This window comes from Lynx canadensis, chromosome B1 (genome assembly GCF_007474595.2).
Source record: "Lynx canadensis isolate LIC74 chromosome B1, mLynCan4.pri.v2, whole genome shotgun sequence".
Taxonomy (NCBI): Eukaryota; Metazoa; Chordata; class Mammalia; order Carnivora; family Felidae; genus Lynx; species Lynx canadensis.
Genome location: NC_044306.2, coordinates 22,505,541 through 22,521,482, shown reverse-complemented (window position 1 = coordinate 22,521,482; position 15,942 = coordinate 22,505,541). Strand labels below are relative to the sequence as shown.

Genomic DNA, 15,942 nt, shown 5'->3' with positions numbered 1-15,942 from the left:
ATGTACGTTCTTTTTGGTTCAATATAATTCAGTTATGTATTTCATTTAAAAGAGATCAAGTGTTTAGTTACTTTGTGTAAGTGAATGAATTGCGGATTCAAGAGGGAAAAGCATTTTGTTTTAATCCATCCACAGTTTTTATTCGAACTTTTACTTACATTGCCAGTTTAAATGCTGCTTTAACTATGCTCTAACCAGCAATGAGAGCAGTTCATAGAAATAGGGTATTTTACCCAAACTTAAACACCACTAGTTCAAGTTCTTATCAGCATCTCTCCCACCCCTGCCTCTTCTCCCCACAAGCGTGACCCCATTTCAGGAACTAGTTCAGAGAAAATGCCCCGATAAGAAAGGAAAATGAGGTGAATTAATTATAATTATGACATTTTATATTACATTTACATGTAGTAATTTAGAATGAATAAAAAGCATATTATGTTTCCTTGTTTTCAGCATATACTTTTCTTTCTTTTTCAGCTTTTTAATTAAATGAAGCCAAGTGGGATTTGCATAAAGTGAATGTTTACCATGAAGATAAAGTGTTCCTGAGATATATTTTGAATTCTTGAGTTCATTTCCACATTGTGATAATCTAGCTTATTCTTGTGTAATTTTTTTTAAATGTGAGTTTTCCTGGTAAATTTAAGTTATGGAAGTAGATGGTTCAATTTCATATTAGCACTGGAAAGAACAAAGGAGACATTGAAATGTTTTCGAGCATATTATAGTCAGCGTATGCCTTAGGACTGAAATAAATGACAATGTAATTATCAATTCATGTGCTAGAACTGTTCACTCATTAGTAAGGAAAACCACAATGTTAGTAAGAGGAAACTATGAAATATATGTTAAAGAATCCTTAAGGTTGTACAGAGATAAGGTGTATGCATGAAAATGTCACAGTGAAACTCTACTCTTTGTCACTTCAGTATAAAGGATACGTGTATGATTACAAATAATGTTTTGTTCTTATTAATCATAATTAGATAAAGAGGGAGCTGGATGAATAGTGCCTATAACTGGAAGCCTAACCTGGGAAGTGGAGGTTTGTTCCTAAGATACAAATTTTAAAGCAAACAGGACCAAATCAACAAGCTTGAAGGCATCAGATGAGGGAAGCCTCCTGCCCAAACTAGACATTAATTCCTCTCTGACTTTAGAGGTATCAGACGTCAGAGCAGTCCTTCTCTCATTTCACTTCCGGGACGAGTTCTCGGAGCTGACTGGTTGCTGAAATGCTACCGTTTTAAAATTTAGATGTTAAGTTGAAACCCTCTTTGGTTTTAAATACATCTTCAGCTAGAGCACTGTGATAGACTCACTGAGAATTCTTTCTGTAGGGGTGGGGCGCAACGGCCTTCCCTAGCCTTCTCTGCTTTTCCCAAGACATGGAAACTTCCCAGCAGTGTGGATGAACCTGGAATCAGAGAAGTCTGGTTATGTACCTGCTGGGCCCCAGAGTTTGGGGGAATTAGTCATACTTTTTCTCTGTCTTCCCTCTTTGGAAAGTGTGAAATGAAACCAAAATTAGACTATAAAAAAAGAAAAAATCCAGGAATCCAGACTTAGAACTACAAAACTAACCCAGTGTGGCCATTTTCCCTATGTTCCATGGTAAAAGTTTGCAATTACAACTTGGTTCCCTGAATCCAGATAGCTAGAGAGTAGTCATCCTGTACCTGGGTGACTCAGTGAAGCTTTCTATTATGTTTGTATGCCCTCTTTTAATTTATAAAGCGCTTTGGTAGATTTTTTTTTTTCTTTACAACAACCCTGTAAAGTAGACAGGAATATAAATTTTGTCTGACTTACAAAAGCACTAGAAGCTGAAAGCTGCAAAGAATAGAAAAACAGAGCCTGTAACCGGGCTTTCAAACTCTCAAACCTGAATTTTTATTTTCTGTGGTGCTAAACAGTTGAGAAACACAATCAGCTCAATCAACTTTCTTCTTTTTCTTTATTTTTTTTTTAAGATTTTGTCATCTAATTTTCATTAAGATCCAAATAATAGACCATGGAGAACTTTGTTGGTTAGGAGTTTCAGGCACACAGTTTCAAACAGGGACCAGGTGTACATCCACTGAATTTACTTATTTTGTACCTTTATGAAATTAATAAAGAATGGGAAATATCAAAGCCTATAGGGGCATATGAAGCTAAATTCCAGGGCAGTATGTGTGCTAGCAGGAAGCTGTCTTGTCAAAACATGATATGCAGTGAAAATTGCATAGTAATTCAGAACTATATTCACCTTACTACATATTCCCAAATCTGTTATTAAAAAGCACATTAGGTCCCCTAGTTCCTGTTCAAAGATTGATAGGTTTAGTACTGAAATGTCACTTATGGAAAAGCATTAAATGATCATGATCATTTATTTAATGCCTATCCCTACGTAGCACTTGACATGTACATGTAACTCCATTGAGTATTTGTACAGTTTCTAAGATTCTTTGAGAAAAGACATGCAATTGAAGTTTGAGACCAGATTTTACATGTAAACATATCTTTATTATAATTACGTTGGTCTGTCCCCTTAAGGCTGAGAGTTCTTATTAAACAACATACATCTAGTCTCTATAAAGCTTAACATAGTGTTCAGTCATGACCAAAGTCAGACAATGGCCCAGGTAAGGAGAACTTCCCTATCCCAGATTAGTAAAAGTTTTCTAGCCTATATTATGTAATTTCCTCTCAACATTAATTTTATGCCAACTATAAAGACAGTTTTGTTTTTTTTTTTTTTAGCATTGTATAGCTTACAAAGCTGTTGCTTTTCTAGACTGTTGTTGCATTAGGGAAGTGATTCTAGAAGGAAATAAAATGCCTCAAGACAAGTTGTTACTGGAAAGTGCTACAGGCAAAAACTACAAAGAGTGGTTCAAATGGAGTTTGCTTTCAGAAGTTTGCATGTGGAAAACCACACATGTGATATAGGCTACCTTTACCTTTGCCAAACAATTCACATTGAAAAATTAATTTGTATCTACTATGCTATATCCTCCAGCATCACTTTTCAACCCTATTTACTGTTTTGAAGACTCCCTTAAAAACTGGTGTGTTTCACCGTCTCCAGTTAGAATAAAAAGAATGGCTTTCCTACTTAGAATAAAAAAATCTTAACATACAGTTCCATCTAAAGGAGTTTAATTTCTAACATCTGATGAATAAAATGTTGCATTTTGCTCAGCTGACTGTTCCTTTCATCAGATATTTCACATGAGTAAGCCTACGAGTGTTGTGTGTATACTGTAATTTTCTTTTGCGTATACAGTCCCTTGTCAATTAGCAATCCAACAAGCATGGTGATTTAGGGAGATTAGATCTTGTAACCATAGAGCTTGACAAGTACTCCCTTTCTTGCTATTAGGAGAACCTCCCTAAAGGTACGTGAACAGAGTAGTTATTTCTAAACAAGGCATATTATTTTGAGATCAAACACAGTAAACACTGCATTTTAAAAGTACTGGTAACAAAGGCAAACACATTAACTAGAGCATCTAGGAACAAAACAGTTGAGTGGACTTTAGGAGACAGTGTTCCTCAGAGCTCATTAACCATTCGGTTTAAAATATTAAAACAAGAGGTTTTTCATATTCTAGCAAGAAGCTGTACTGGGCCAAACCAATAATTTATCTAATAGAATTTTTCTAAGAGTGGGAAAAGGGGGACCATAGTAGTCACACTAAAATGGTACAAGTATGTTCATGTTAGCCTCTGAATTCCTTTATTTAATTCATGACCGTATGTCATTTATGACTTTCCATACTCCTTTTGTTATCTACTTATGTCTGAAATATATATATGCTGTGTTTTTATCATATAACAGTCTTAAGTATATACAAAGTTTTAATAAAGTATCACACATTTGGACTATAATAGGAAAATCAGGTCACTTGTTGGTACGTGTAATTCCATTAAAAATGACGCATACATATAGGCAATGAAAATAGCAAGATGAAAAACTGTAAGGACTCATGCACTCCACAGAAACACTAGGAAAACTGGCAGTGTCCCTCAATATTGCTTGAAGTCTGAAAGATAGTGAAAGGTTGACAGCAACCCTATGAATGCTTAAACAAAATATGACTGAAACTCAGATGGATAGTTTAATAGCATTTTAATCTTAGTCTCCCCAGTCAGCAGTGGTCTTAAAAATGGCAGCCTGTGTACCTGACTGTAGAGGAGGCAGAATGCTCCTGTTCCTAAGGAATCGTGTTTTGACCTGAGGATTACTGGGAGAATTCAGCCAAGGGGTTTGTCTTTGTTTCACCTAACTCGAATTCCTCGGGGTAGAAAAGTGACTACTAGGGTGTTTCTCTGAAATAATGAAATGAATTTTTGCCTCAGGCAGGAGCATGGTAACAGTTGTGACGGACATAGACACAGGGCTGAATGCCTGAATGAAAGGAAGAGCTGGAGAGTGAATTACTTTGGGGAATAAAGGCTTTGAGAAGCTGCCACGTGCCAAAGCCCAGATCAGGATGCATCCTCAGAAAAGATCTGAGAAGACGCGAAGCTTTTGCCTCTTGCTGATGTTTACACCCAGCCCAAGCAAGACATGAAGGCTAGAGCACAGTTGTAAACTCCCTGGATAAGTGCTCAAGGGTGCCCCAACAGAGTCAGTCTGCAAAGGTCCAGGGGACTAGTTTCTTGTTTCTTTTTCTCTCTTTTGTCTGCAGGCACTTAAGGACACCTCTGTCAAACCACTAGCTGACCACTAAACCAATGAAATACAAACTTCGCAGACCACAAATGACAACATAATTTTACAAAAACAGTTTTGAAAATTCACTAAATAACTACAAAACTCACAGCAAGCCACAAAAACTAGTTGTGGAGAGGGAGCAGAATCCAATTTCTAGAGTTGCTTCATTACAGTATGTAGAATGACCAGTGTAGAAAACATACAAAGTATAAATTATACCCATACACAGGAAAGAACTTAACAGACACTGTCCTTAAAGCAGCAATTCAACTTCCTAAAGAATTCAGTGGTCGGTAATGTACTCAAAGAGCTAAAGGAAACCAGATGAACAAGGTATCACCAAGCAGAGAATATAAATGAAGAAATAAAAATTACAAATGGAGTCAAATACAAATTCTAAAAGTGGAAAAACCATAAGTGAATTGAAGTCCCTAGAGCAACTCAACAGAACACGCAAATCAGACACAGGGCATGAGATGTAATTTGGCAATAACCTCATAAAAACCAATGGATAGAACTGTATATGAGCAGTTCTTATACACTATCAAATGTAAGCTGCTATTAATTCCAACTAGATTGTTATAAATTTAATATAAACCACAAAGTAGTAAAGGAAGAATTGAGTAACTATATATATAACACATGTCGAAAACAAGTTGTAGAATGACAGAATTCCTTATGAGTAATTTCTTTAAATATAAATGCATTTAGCATTCCACCTAAAGGAAAGATTTGTCAAAAGGATTTTTAAAGTATGATATGATATAACTATATAAAATTACATTCCAAAGGAAATCTCAATACCCTTACTTTACACCTTAAGGAACTAGAAAAAGAAAAGCAATCTAAACCCAAAGGTAGCAGAATGAAGGCAATGATAAAGATTAGAGGAGACCTAAACAAGCTAGAGATGCAATAGAGAAACAATAGAAAAAGTCAATCCAGAGACACCTGGATGGTTCAGTCAGTTAAGCGACCGACTTCAGCTCAGATTATGATCTCGCGGTTCATGGGTTCAAGCCCTGCATCGGGCTGTGTGCTGACAGCTCAGAGCCTGGAGCCTGCTTCGGATTCTGTGTCACCCTCTCTCCACTCCTCCCCTACTCACACTCCCTCTCACTCTCTCAAAAAAATATATAAACATTAAAAAAAAATTTTTAAGAAAAAAAAGTCAATTAAACCAAAACTTGGTTTCTTGAAAAGAACAAAATTGACAAACCTTTAGCTAGACTAAGAAAAACAAAAATAGTTCTCAAGCTTCTAAAATTAGAAAGTAAGAACATTAACACCTACCCTACAGAAGTAAAAAGGAGGATCAAAAAGTTCTGTAGAAAAATCTTGGAAAAATGGTATTCTAGGAAGATTCTGAGCTCACCTCTTCTTACAGACAAATTAAGGCTTCACCTACATATAATGCAATTCACTCAGAGTGACATACTGAAAATAACAACACACGCACAAAACAGAGACACAGTGGGAACCCACAAGCAGGAGGGATAGTATATGTATGGAGGTCCTCCATGAGGAACAAAGGGATTAAGTCCCATATGGGGCACTCCTAGCCCTGGGGACCTGCACTGGGAAGCTGAGCCCCCATAACAGCAGAGCTTAACTCTAGGACCTCTGCAAATCAGTGGGGCTTAACCACCTAAATGCTGTCAGGACTGGCATTCTCTTGAAAGCAGCTACCAACCCAACACACCTGGCAGGCAGCCCCAGTGAGGATCAGGAAGATGCCTACTGAGCCCTACAGGATGCCTTCCACCTAAGGCCACTACCTTCAAGACCAGGAAATGCAGTTGACCTCCAAAAAGCATAGAAACAGAGAGAGACAGACAAAATGAGAAGACAGAAGAATATGTCCAAACTAACAAGACAAAAATCTGAGAAATACCTAAATGAAACAGAAATAATCTAATTAAGAGTTCCAAGTAATGGTCATAAAGATAGTCACTAGACTTGAGAATGGATGACCTCAGTGAGAACTTCAGCAAAGAAAACATAAAAGCCAACCAGAACTAAAGAATACAATAATGAAAATAGATACACTAGAGGGAATCAACAGCAGATTTGAGGATACAGAAAAACAGATCAGTGATCTGGAACAGAGGGTAATGGAAAGAACCCAACCTGAATAGCAAGAATAAAGTATTTTAAAAATGAGGATATTTTGAGGGATCTTTGCAACAACATCAAGTGTACTAATATTTGCATTATGGGACCCCATAATGCAAAGGAGGAGAGAGAGAGAAAGGGGCAAAAAACTTACTTGAAGAAATAATACCTGAAAATCTCTGTAACTTGGGGAAGGGATCAGACATCCAGGTCCATGAAAAACAGAGAGCTTCAAACAATATGAACACTTTGTATGCAGGTCCATACAGACAATGATAAAGTCAAAAACTAATAAAGAGTATCTTAAAAGCAAAAAGAGAAAAGCAACTAGGTACATACAATGGAAACTCTACAAGGCTATCAAGAGATTTTTCAGCAGAAACTTTGCAGTCCAGAAAAGAGTGGTATGATATATTCAAAGTCCTGAAAATAAAAAGCATACAACCAAGAATAGTCTACCCAGCAAGGTTATCATTCAGATTTGGAGAGGAGAAAGAATTTCCAAGAAAAAAGTTAAAGGGGTTCATCACCACTACACTGGCCTTATAAGAAATGTTAAAAGGACTTCTTTAAGTGGAAAAGAAAAGGTCATAACTAGGGGAAAATTATGAAAGAGGAAAATTTCACTGATAAATCAAACATACTGTAAAGGTAATATATCAAATACTTACAAAGCTAGTATAAAGGTTAAAAGATAGAAGTATTAAAATCAATTTTATCTACAAATATTAAGAGATACACAAAATAGATGTAAAATACAATGTCTTATTTTTAAAAAATGGCAGGGTGCAAAGAGTAAACATATAGTCTTTTAGAATATATTCAAAGCCAACTGACCCAATTTAATATAGACCCCTATATACATAGGAAGTTATTTATGAACCTTACATTAACCACAAACCAAAAACCTGTAAGAGACACACAAAAAATGAAAGAATCAAGCCTATCATTAAAGAAAGCTATCAAATCACAAGAGACCTGAAAAAGAACAGTTAGCACCAACAACAGAAAACAATTACCAAAATGGCAGTAGGTACATAGCTATCAATAATTACTTGGAAGCATTAAGTCCATTTACATTTAATCAGAAGACATGGGGCATGAAAGGATTAAAAAAAAAAAAACACCTATATGCTGCTTTAAAAAAAAAGTTACTTTAGTACTAAAGAAACAGAGAAAGTGCAGGGATGGAAAAAAAAATAGTCCATACAAATGGAAACAAAACATAAAAAATAAAAACTGAGATAGCAGTACAAATCTATCGGACAAATAGACTTTAAAACATAGACTGTACCAAGACACAAACAGGGGCATTACATAATGCTAAAGGGACGAATTCAATAAGAGGATATAACAACTGTAAATACCTATGCACCCACTGTAGGATCATCTAAATCTATAAAGCAAATATTAACAGACATAAAGAGAGAAATTCACAGTAATACACTTACAAGTAGATAACTTTAGCTACCCATTTGGACCAGTGGATAGATCATCCAGACAGAAAAATCAGTAAGGAAACTGGTGTTCATTGACACATTAGACCAGGTGGACTTAATAGATATGGACAGAACTTTGATTCAAATAACAGAATACACATTCTTTTCAAGTGCACATGAAGCTTTCTTCAGGATAGTCACGTGTTAGGCCACAAAACAAGTTTCAATACATTCAAGAGATTGAAATCATATTAAGTATCTATTCTGACCACAACACTGTGAAACTAGAATTACAAGAAAGATACTGGGGTAAAAACAAAAACAATAGCAACAACAATAACAACAAACCCATGTGAGACTAAACATTCTACTGAACAACCAGTGGGTCAAAGAAAGCAAAAAGAGAATTAAAAATTAACTGAATACAAATGAAAATGGAAACAACTGTTCAAAATCTTTGGGATGCAGCAAAAGCAATTTTCAGAGAATTTATAATGATACAGGCATACCTCAAGAAACAAGAAAAATCTGAATGAACAATCTACCCTAGCCCCTTAAGGAATAAAAAAAAGAACAGCCCAACGTTAGTAGAAGGAAGAAAAAATTAGAGTGGAAATAAATGAAATAGAGACTACAAAAGAAGAGAAAACATAATCAATGAAACTAAAAGCTAGTTACTTAAAAAGATAAAATTAACAAACTTTAGCCAGAATCATTAAGAAAAAAAAGGAGAGGGCTCAAAATCAGAAATGAAAGAGAAGTTATAACCTACACTACAGAAATATAAAGGATTATAAGCAACTCCTATGAAAAACTATGTGTGAACATATTGGAAAACCTACAAGAAATGAGTCAATTCCTAGAAACATAATCTTTTAACAATGAATCAAGAAGAAATAGAAAATCTTAACAGACTGATTACTAATGAAATTGAATCAATAATCAAAAAATTCTCCATAAATAAAAGTTTAAGATCATATGGCCTCACAGGTAAATTCTATAAAATATTTAAAGAAGAGTTAATACCTATCCTTGTCAAACTATTACAGAAAAAAAAAATAGAAGAATTGCTTTCACCTTCATTTTATGAGGCCAGCATTGCCCTCATACCAAAGCCAGAAAAGGATACTACCAAACACAAACCAACAAACAAAAACAAGTTTTAGGCCAATATCCCTAATGAATATAGGTGCTAAAATTCAATAAAATATTGGTAAACCAAATTTAACAATACATGAAAATTATTGTTTACCATAATCAACAGGATTTAATCTAGGGATGCAAGCATGGTTCAACCTCCCAAATCAATCAACATGATACATGAAATAAAGGATTCATGAAATAAAGGATTAAAAAAAAATCATGTGATTATCTCAACAGATGCAGAAAAATCATTTAACAAAATTCAGCATCCATGCATGAAAAAAACTCAACCAAGTAGGTATAAAGGGAACATACCTCAACATAATAAGAGTCATATATGACAATCCACAGCTAAAAACATTCAGTGATAAAAAGCTGAAAGCTTTTGCTCTGAGATCAGGAAGAAGATAAGGATATGTTCATTAGGAATATATAATCTTTCAAGACTAATCAGGAATAAATAGAAAATGTGAACATATTTTCATTATGTAGGTAAGTCCACTCTCACCACGTTATCCAACATAGAATTGAAAGTCTTAGCCATAGCAATTAGAAAAAAACTCACTGAAATTAGTAAGGAAGAGGCAAGAGTGTCACTACTTGTAGATGACAGGATCCTATTCATAAAAAAAAAACAAAAAAACAAAAAAAAAAAAACACCTTAAAGTCTCCACCAAAAACTATAGAACTAAGAAATCAATTTGGTAAAATTGCAGGACAGAATATTAATACACAGAAATCTGTTGCATTTCTATACACTAATAATGAACTAAGAGAAAGAAATTTTAAAAACAACCCCATTTACAATTGTATGAAATTAAGACATGAATTAAATGCCTAGAGATAAATTTAATTCAAGATGTGAAAGACCTATACTCCAACAACTATGAGACAACGATGAAAATATTTAAAGACCACACACACACACACACACACACACACACACACACGGAAAAATAGACCATGCTCATGGATTGGAACAATACTGTTAAAATGACTATAATACCCAAAGCAATATACAGATTCAATGTAATCCCTATCAAAATACCAGTAGCATTTTTCAAGAGAATGCAAATACATAATTGTAAAATTTATATGGAATCACAAAAGACCTGAAATAGCCAAAGCATTGTTGAGGGGGAAAAAATAAAAACAAAACAAGCCAAAGGTATCACAATCTCGCACTTTATAATACAAAGCTATAGTTATCAACAGAGTCTGTTACTGGCCTAGTAAACACATAGATTAATGGAACAGAATATAGCACTCAAAAGTAAACTCACACTTATAGGGACAATTAATCTTCAACAAAGGAGGAAAGAACTTACAGTGGAGAAAAGACCATCTCTTCAATAAATGATGTTGGAAAAACTGGACAGCTACATGCCAAAGAATGAAACTTGACCCTTTTCTTTTCCTATATTGAAAAATAGAACTCAAAATGGATTAAGGACCTAAATATGAGACCTGAAACCATAAAACTTCTAGAAGAACACATAAGCAGCAAACTCCTAATCATCATCAGCCTCAGCAATATTTTTCTGGATCTGTCTCCCCAGACAAGGAAAACAAAAAACAAAACATAATAATTGAGACTACATCTAACTAAAAAGCCTTTGAACAGTGAAGGAAACCAGCACAACAAAAAGGCAACTCAGTGAATGGGAACAGATATTTGTAAGTGATATATCTACGAAGAAGTTAACATTCTTTTTTTTTTAATTTTGTAAAATGTTTATTTTTGAGAGAGAGAAAGAGACAGAGTGCAAGGGGGGAGGGGCAGAGAGAGAGGGAGACACAGAATCCGAAGCAGGCTCCAGGCTCTGAGCTGTCAGCTTAGGCCAATGCGGGGCTCGAACTCACAAACCGTGAGATCATGACCTGAGCCAAAGTCGGACATTCAACCGACTGAGCCACCCAGGAGCCCTGGCGTTAATATTCTAAATATGTAAAGAACTTACTCAACACCAAAAGAAAAAAATGATTAAAAATGGACAGAGGACCTGACTAGACATTTTACCAAATACATACAGTTGATTGACACATAAAAAGATTCTCAATATCAGAGAAATTAAAACCACAATGAGATACTGCCTTACACCTGTCAAAATGGCTATTATCAAAAATCCAGAAAGTAACAAGTGTTGGTGAGGATGTAGAGAAAAAGAACTCTTGTGCACTGTTAGTGGGAATGTAAATTGGTGCAGTCACTATGGAAAAACAGTATGGAAATTTCCCCCCAAATTAAAAATAGATATACCATACAGTACAGTAATTTCATTTCTGGGTATTTACCCAAAGAAAATGAAAATACTAATTTGAACAGATTTATGCACACCTCTGTTTACTGCAGCATTGTTTACAATAGCCAAGATATGGAAACAACTCAAATGTCTTTCAATAGATGAATGGATAAAGAGGTGGTATATATACTCAATGCAGCATTTTTATTTAGACTAAAAAAGAATGAAATCGGATCTGGGAAATATGGTGAAGTAAGGGATCATAAGCTCACTTTGTCTCATGAATACACCTATGCAACATCCACATTAGCATAAATAACCCAGAAAATGATGTGAAGACTGGCAGAACAGTACTTTTAGCAGACATAATAGACTTTAAAGCAAAGACTGTAATAAGAAACAAAGGACATTATATAATCAGAAGGGGAACAATCCAACAAGACAGTACAACACTTGTAAATATTTATGCACCCAAAATGCAAACACCCAAATACATAAAGCAGCTAATAACAAACATAAAGGAAGAAATCAATAGTAATAGGTAATAATAAGGGACTTTTAACACCCCACTTAGGTCAATGGATACATCACTCAAACACAAAATTAACAAGGTAAAAGTGGCCTTGACCGACCTATTGGACCAGATGGATCTAAAATATATTCAGAGCACTCTATCCCCAAACTGCAAAATACGTATTCAGGTGCACATGAAACATTTTCCAGAATAGATTCCATGTTAGGCCACAAAACAAGATTCAACAAATTCAAAAAGATCAAAGTCATACCATCCATCATTTCTGGCCACAACACTATGAAACTAGAAAATGACCACAAGAAAAAAATCTGGAAAGACCATAACTACATGGAAGTTAAATAACATGCTACTAAACCATGAATGGGTCATCCAGGAAACCAAAGAGGAAATTCAAAACTACATGGAAACAAATGAAAAAGAAAACAACAGTCCAAAATCTTTGGGATGCAGCAAAAACTTTCCAAAGGGGGAAGTTTATTCTAATACAGGCCTAACTCAAGAAGCAAGAAGAATCTCAAACAATTTAACTTTACACTTAAAAGAGCTACAAAAAGAAGAACAAACAAAACCCAAAACTGGCAGAAGAAGAATACAAGATTAGACCAGAGATAAAAAATATAGAAACAAACCAACAAGCAAAAACAAAGACAAAAACAAAAAACAGATCAATGAAATCAGGAGCTGATTCTTTGCAGGAAAAAAAAAAAAAAAATCAAATTGATAAACCTGTAGCCAGACTCAGAGAAAGGATTCAAATAAACAAATCTTTCATTTGAAAGAGGGGAAATAACCAACACCACAGAAATCCAAACAGTTGTAAGAGAATACTATGAAAAATTGTTTGCCAACAAACTGGACAACCTAGAAGAAATGGATAAATTCCTGGAAACATATAAACTACCAAAACTGAAGCAGGAAGAAATAGAAAATTTGAACAGACCAATTACTAACAAGGATGTTGAATAAAAAACCAACAAAAAATACCCACCAACAAACAAGTCCAGGACCAGTTTCATAGTTAACTTCTTTTTTTTTTTTTTTTTTCAACGTTTATTTATTTATTTTTGGGACAGAGAGAGACAGAGCATGAACGGGGGAGGGGCAGAGAGAGAGGGAGACACAGAATCGGAAACAGGCTCCAGGCTCTGAGCCATCAGCCCAGAGCCCGACGCGGGGCTCGAACTCACGGACCGCGAGATCGTGACCTGGCTGAAGTCGGACACTTAACCGACTGCGCCACCCAGGCGCCCCTCATAGTTAACTTCTAACAAACATTTAAAGGAGTGTTGGTATTTATTCTCAAAGTATTTCAAAAAATACAACAGGAAAGAAAACTTCCAAATTCATTCTCAGGCCTGCATTACCCACATATCAAAACCAGATAAAGACACCAAGAAAAGAACTACCAAATCCAACAATACATTAAAAAAAAGAAAAAATCATTCATCATGATCAGGTAGGATTTCTTCCTGGGATACAATGGTGGTTCAGTGTTCACAAATCAATGAACATGATACATCACACCTATAATAGGATAAAAATCATATAATCATTTCAATAGATGCAGAAAAAGCATTTGACAAATTACAACATCCATGATAAAAACCCTTAGCAAAGTAGGTTTAGAGTGAATATATATCAACATAATAAAGGCCATATATGAAAAAAGGTACAGCTGACATCACACGCAATGTTGAAAAACCTGAGAACTTTTCTCCCAAGGTCAGGAACAAGACAAGGATGTCCACGCATACCCACCAAATTGGTAAGGAAGTGAAACTGTCACTATTTGCATATGACATGATACTCTATATAGAAAACCTTAAAGACTCCACCAAAAAACTACCGGAACTGATAAATGAATAAAGTAAGATTGCAGGATGCAAAATCAATATACAAAACTTGTTGCATTTCTATACACTAATAATGAAGCAGAGGAAATAGAAATTAACCATCCCATTTATAATTTGCAACACAACTGATAAAATATCTAGGAATAAACTTAACCAAGGCGTTAAAAGAACTGTACTCTGAAAATTATAGAACATTGATGAGGGAAGTTGAAGATGACATAAACAAATGGAAAGATATTCCATGCTCATGGATTAGAAGAACAAATATTGTTAAAATGTCCACACTACCCAAAGCAATCTACAAATTTAATGCAACCCCTATTAAAATACAACAGTATTCTTCACAGAAGTAGAACAAATAGTCCTAAAATTTGTATGGAAACACCAAAGACCCCAAATAACCAACGCAAACTTGAAAACTAAAACCAAAACTGGAAGCGTCACCATACCAGATTTGAAGACACTACAAAACTATAGTAAAACAGTATAGTAGTGGCATAAAAATAGACATATAGATGAATGGAACAGAATAGAAATCCCAGAAATAAACCAACAATAATACGGTCAATTAATCTAAGACAAAGGAAGCTAGAATATTCAATGGGAAAAAGACAGTCTCTTTAACAAATGGTGTTGAGGAAACTGGACAGCTATATGCAAAAGTATGAAACTGGACTAGTTCTTTACACCACACACAAAAATAATCTCAAAATCAACTAAGATGTGAGACCTGAAACCATAAAAATCTAGAAGAAAGCATAGGCAGTAATTACTGACATTGGTCATAGAGACATTCTTCTAGATATGCCTCCTAAGGCAAGGAACACAAGGAACACAAAAGCAAAAATAAACTACTAGAACTACACCAAAGGGGAAAAAAAAAAGGTTTTGCAAAGCAAAGGAAATATTCCACAAAACAAAAAAGCAACCTACTAAATGGGAGAACACATTTGCAAGTGATATATCTGATAAGGGGTTAATATCCAAAGTATATACAACGCTTATACAACTCAACACCAAAACAAAACAAACCTCACATCCAATTAAAAAGTGAGAAACATGAACATTTTTCCAAAGAACGTATACAGAGGGCCAACAGACACATGAAGATGCTCAACATCATTCATCATCAGAGAAATGCAAATCAAAACCACAATGAGTTACCACCACATACATGGAAAAATGGCTAAAGTCAACAACATAAGGAAGAAGTGTTGGCAAGGGTGTGGAGAAAAAGGAACTGCACTGCGTTGTTGGTGGGAATGCAAGCTGGGGCAGCCACTGTGGAAAACAGTATGAAGGTTCTCAAAAAATTAGAAACAGAACTACTATATGATCCAGTGATTCCACTACTGGGTATTTACCCAAAGAACACAAAAACACTAATTTGAAAAGATATATGCATCTCTATGTTTATTGCAGTGTTTACAACAGCCAAGATATGGAAGCAACCCAAGTGTCTGTTGATAGATGAATGGATAAAAATGATGTGGTGTACATATACAATGGAATATTATTCAGCCACAAAAAGAATGAAATCTTGCCATTTTCAACAACATGGATGGATTTAGAAGGTATAATGCTAAGTGAATTAAGTCAGAGAAAGCAAATACCATATGATTTCACACATATGTGGAATTTAAGAAACAAAACAAATAAAGATAAAAAGAGACAAAAAAACACAGAGAACAAACTGACAGTTGCCAAGGAGAGAGGTGGATGGAGGGATGGGTGAAATAGACAAAGAGGATCAGTAGTACACTTTTGTAATGAACACTGTGTAATGTATAGAATTTGATGCACTATACTGTACACCAGAAACTAATATAACACTGTATGTTAATTACACTAGAATTAAAAAAGAACTGAATGAAAAAGAAAAACTAATAAGAATACAATATTAACA

At 34.9% G+C, this 15,942-nt stretch overlaps 1 protein-coding gene across 5 annotated transcripts in view; it reads left to right on the top strand.

Annotated features, from left to right (window-relative positions):
• Positions 1-3,189, top strand: part of TUSC3 (tumor suppressor candidate 3) — a 600,786-nt gene extending 597,597 nt beyond the window's left edge. For all 5 annotated transcript variants that reach the window (XM_030312238.1, XM_030312239.1, XM_030312236.1 and 2 more), the window contains one exon: positions 478-3,189. In XM_030312238.1, the coding sequence (XP_030168098.1) occupies positions 478-493 (16 nt within the window). In that variant the 3' untranslated portion in view covers positions 494-3,189. The remainder of the gene's footprint in view (positions 1-477) is intronic.
• The last annotated feature ends 12,753 nt before the right edge of the window (positions 3,190-15,942 follow it).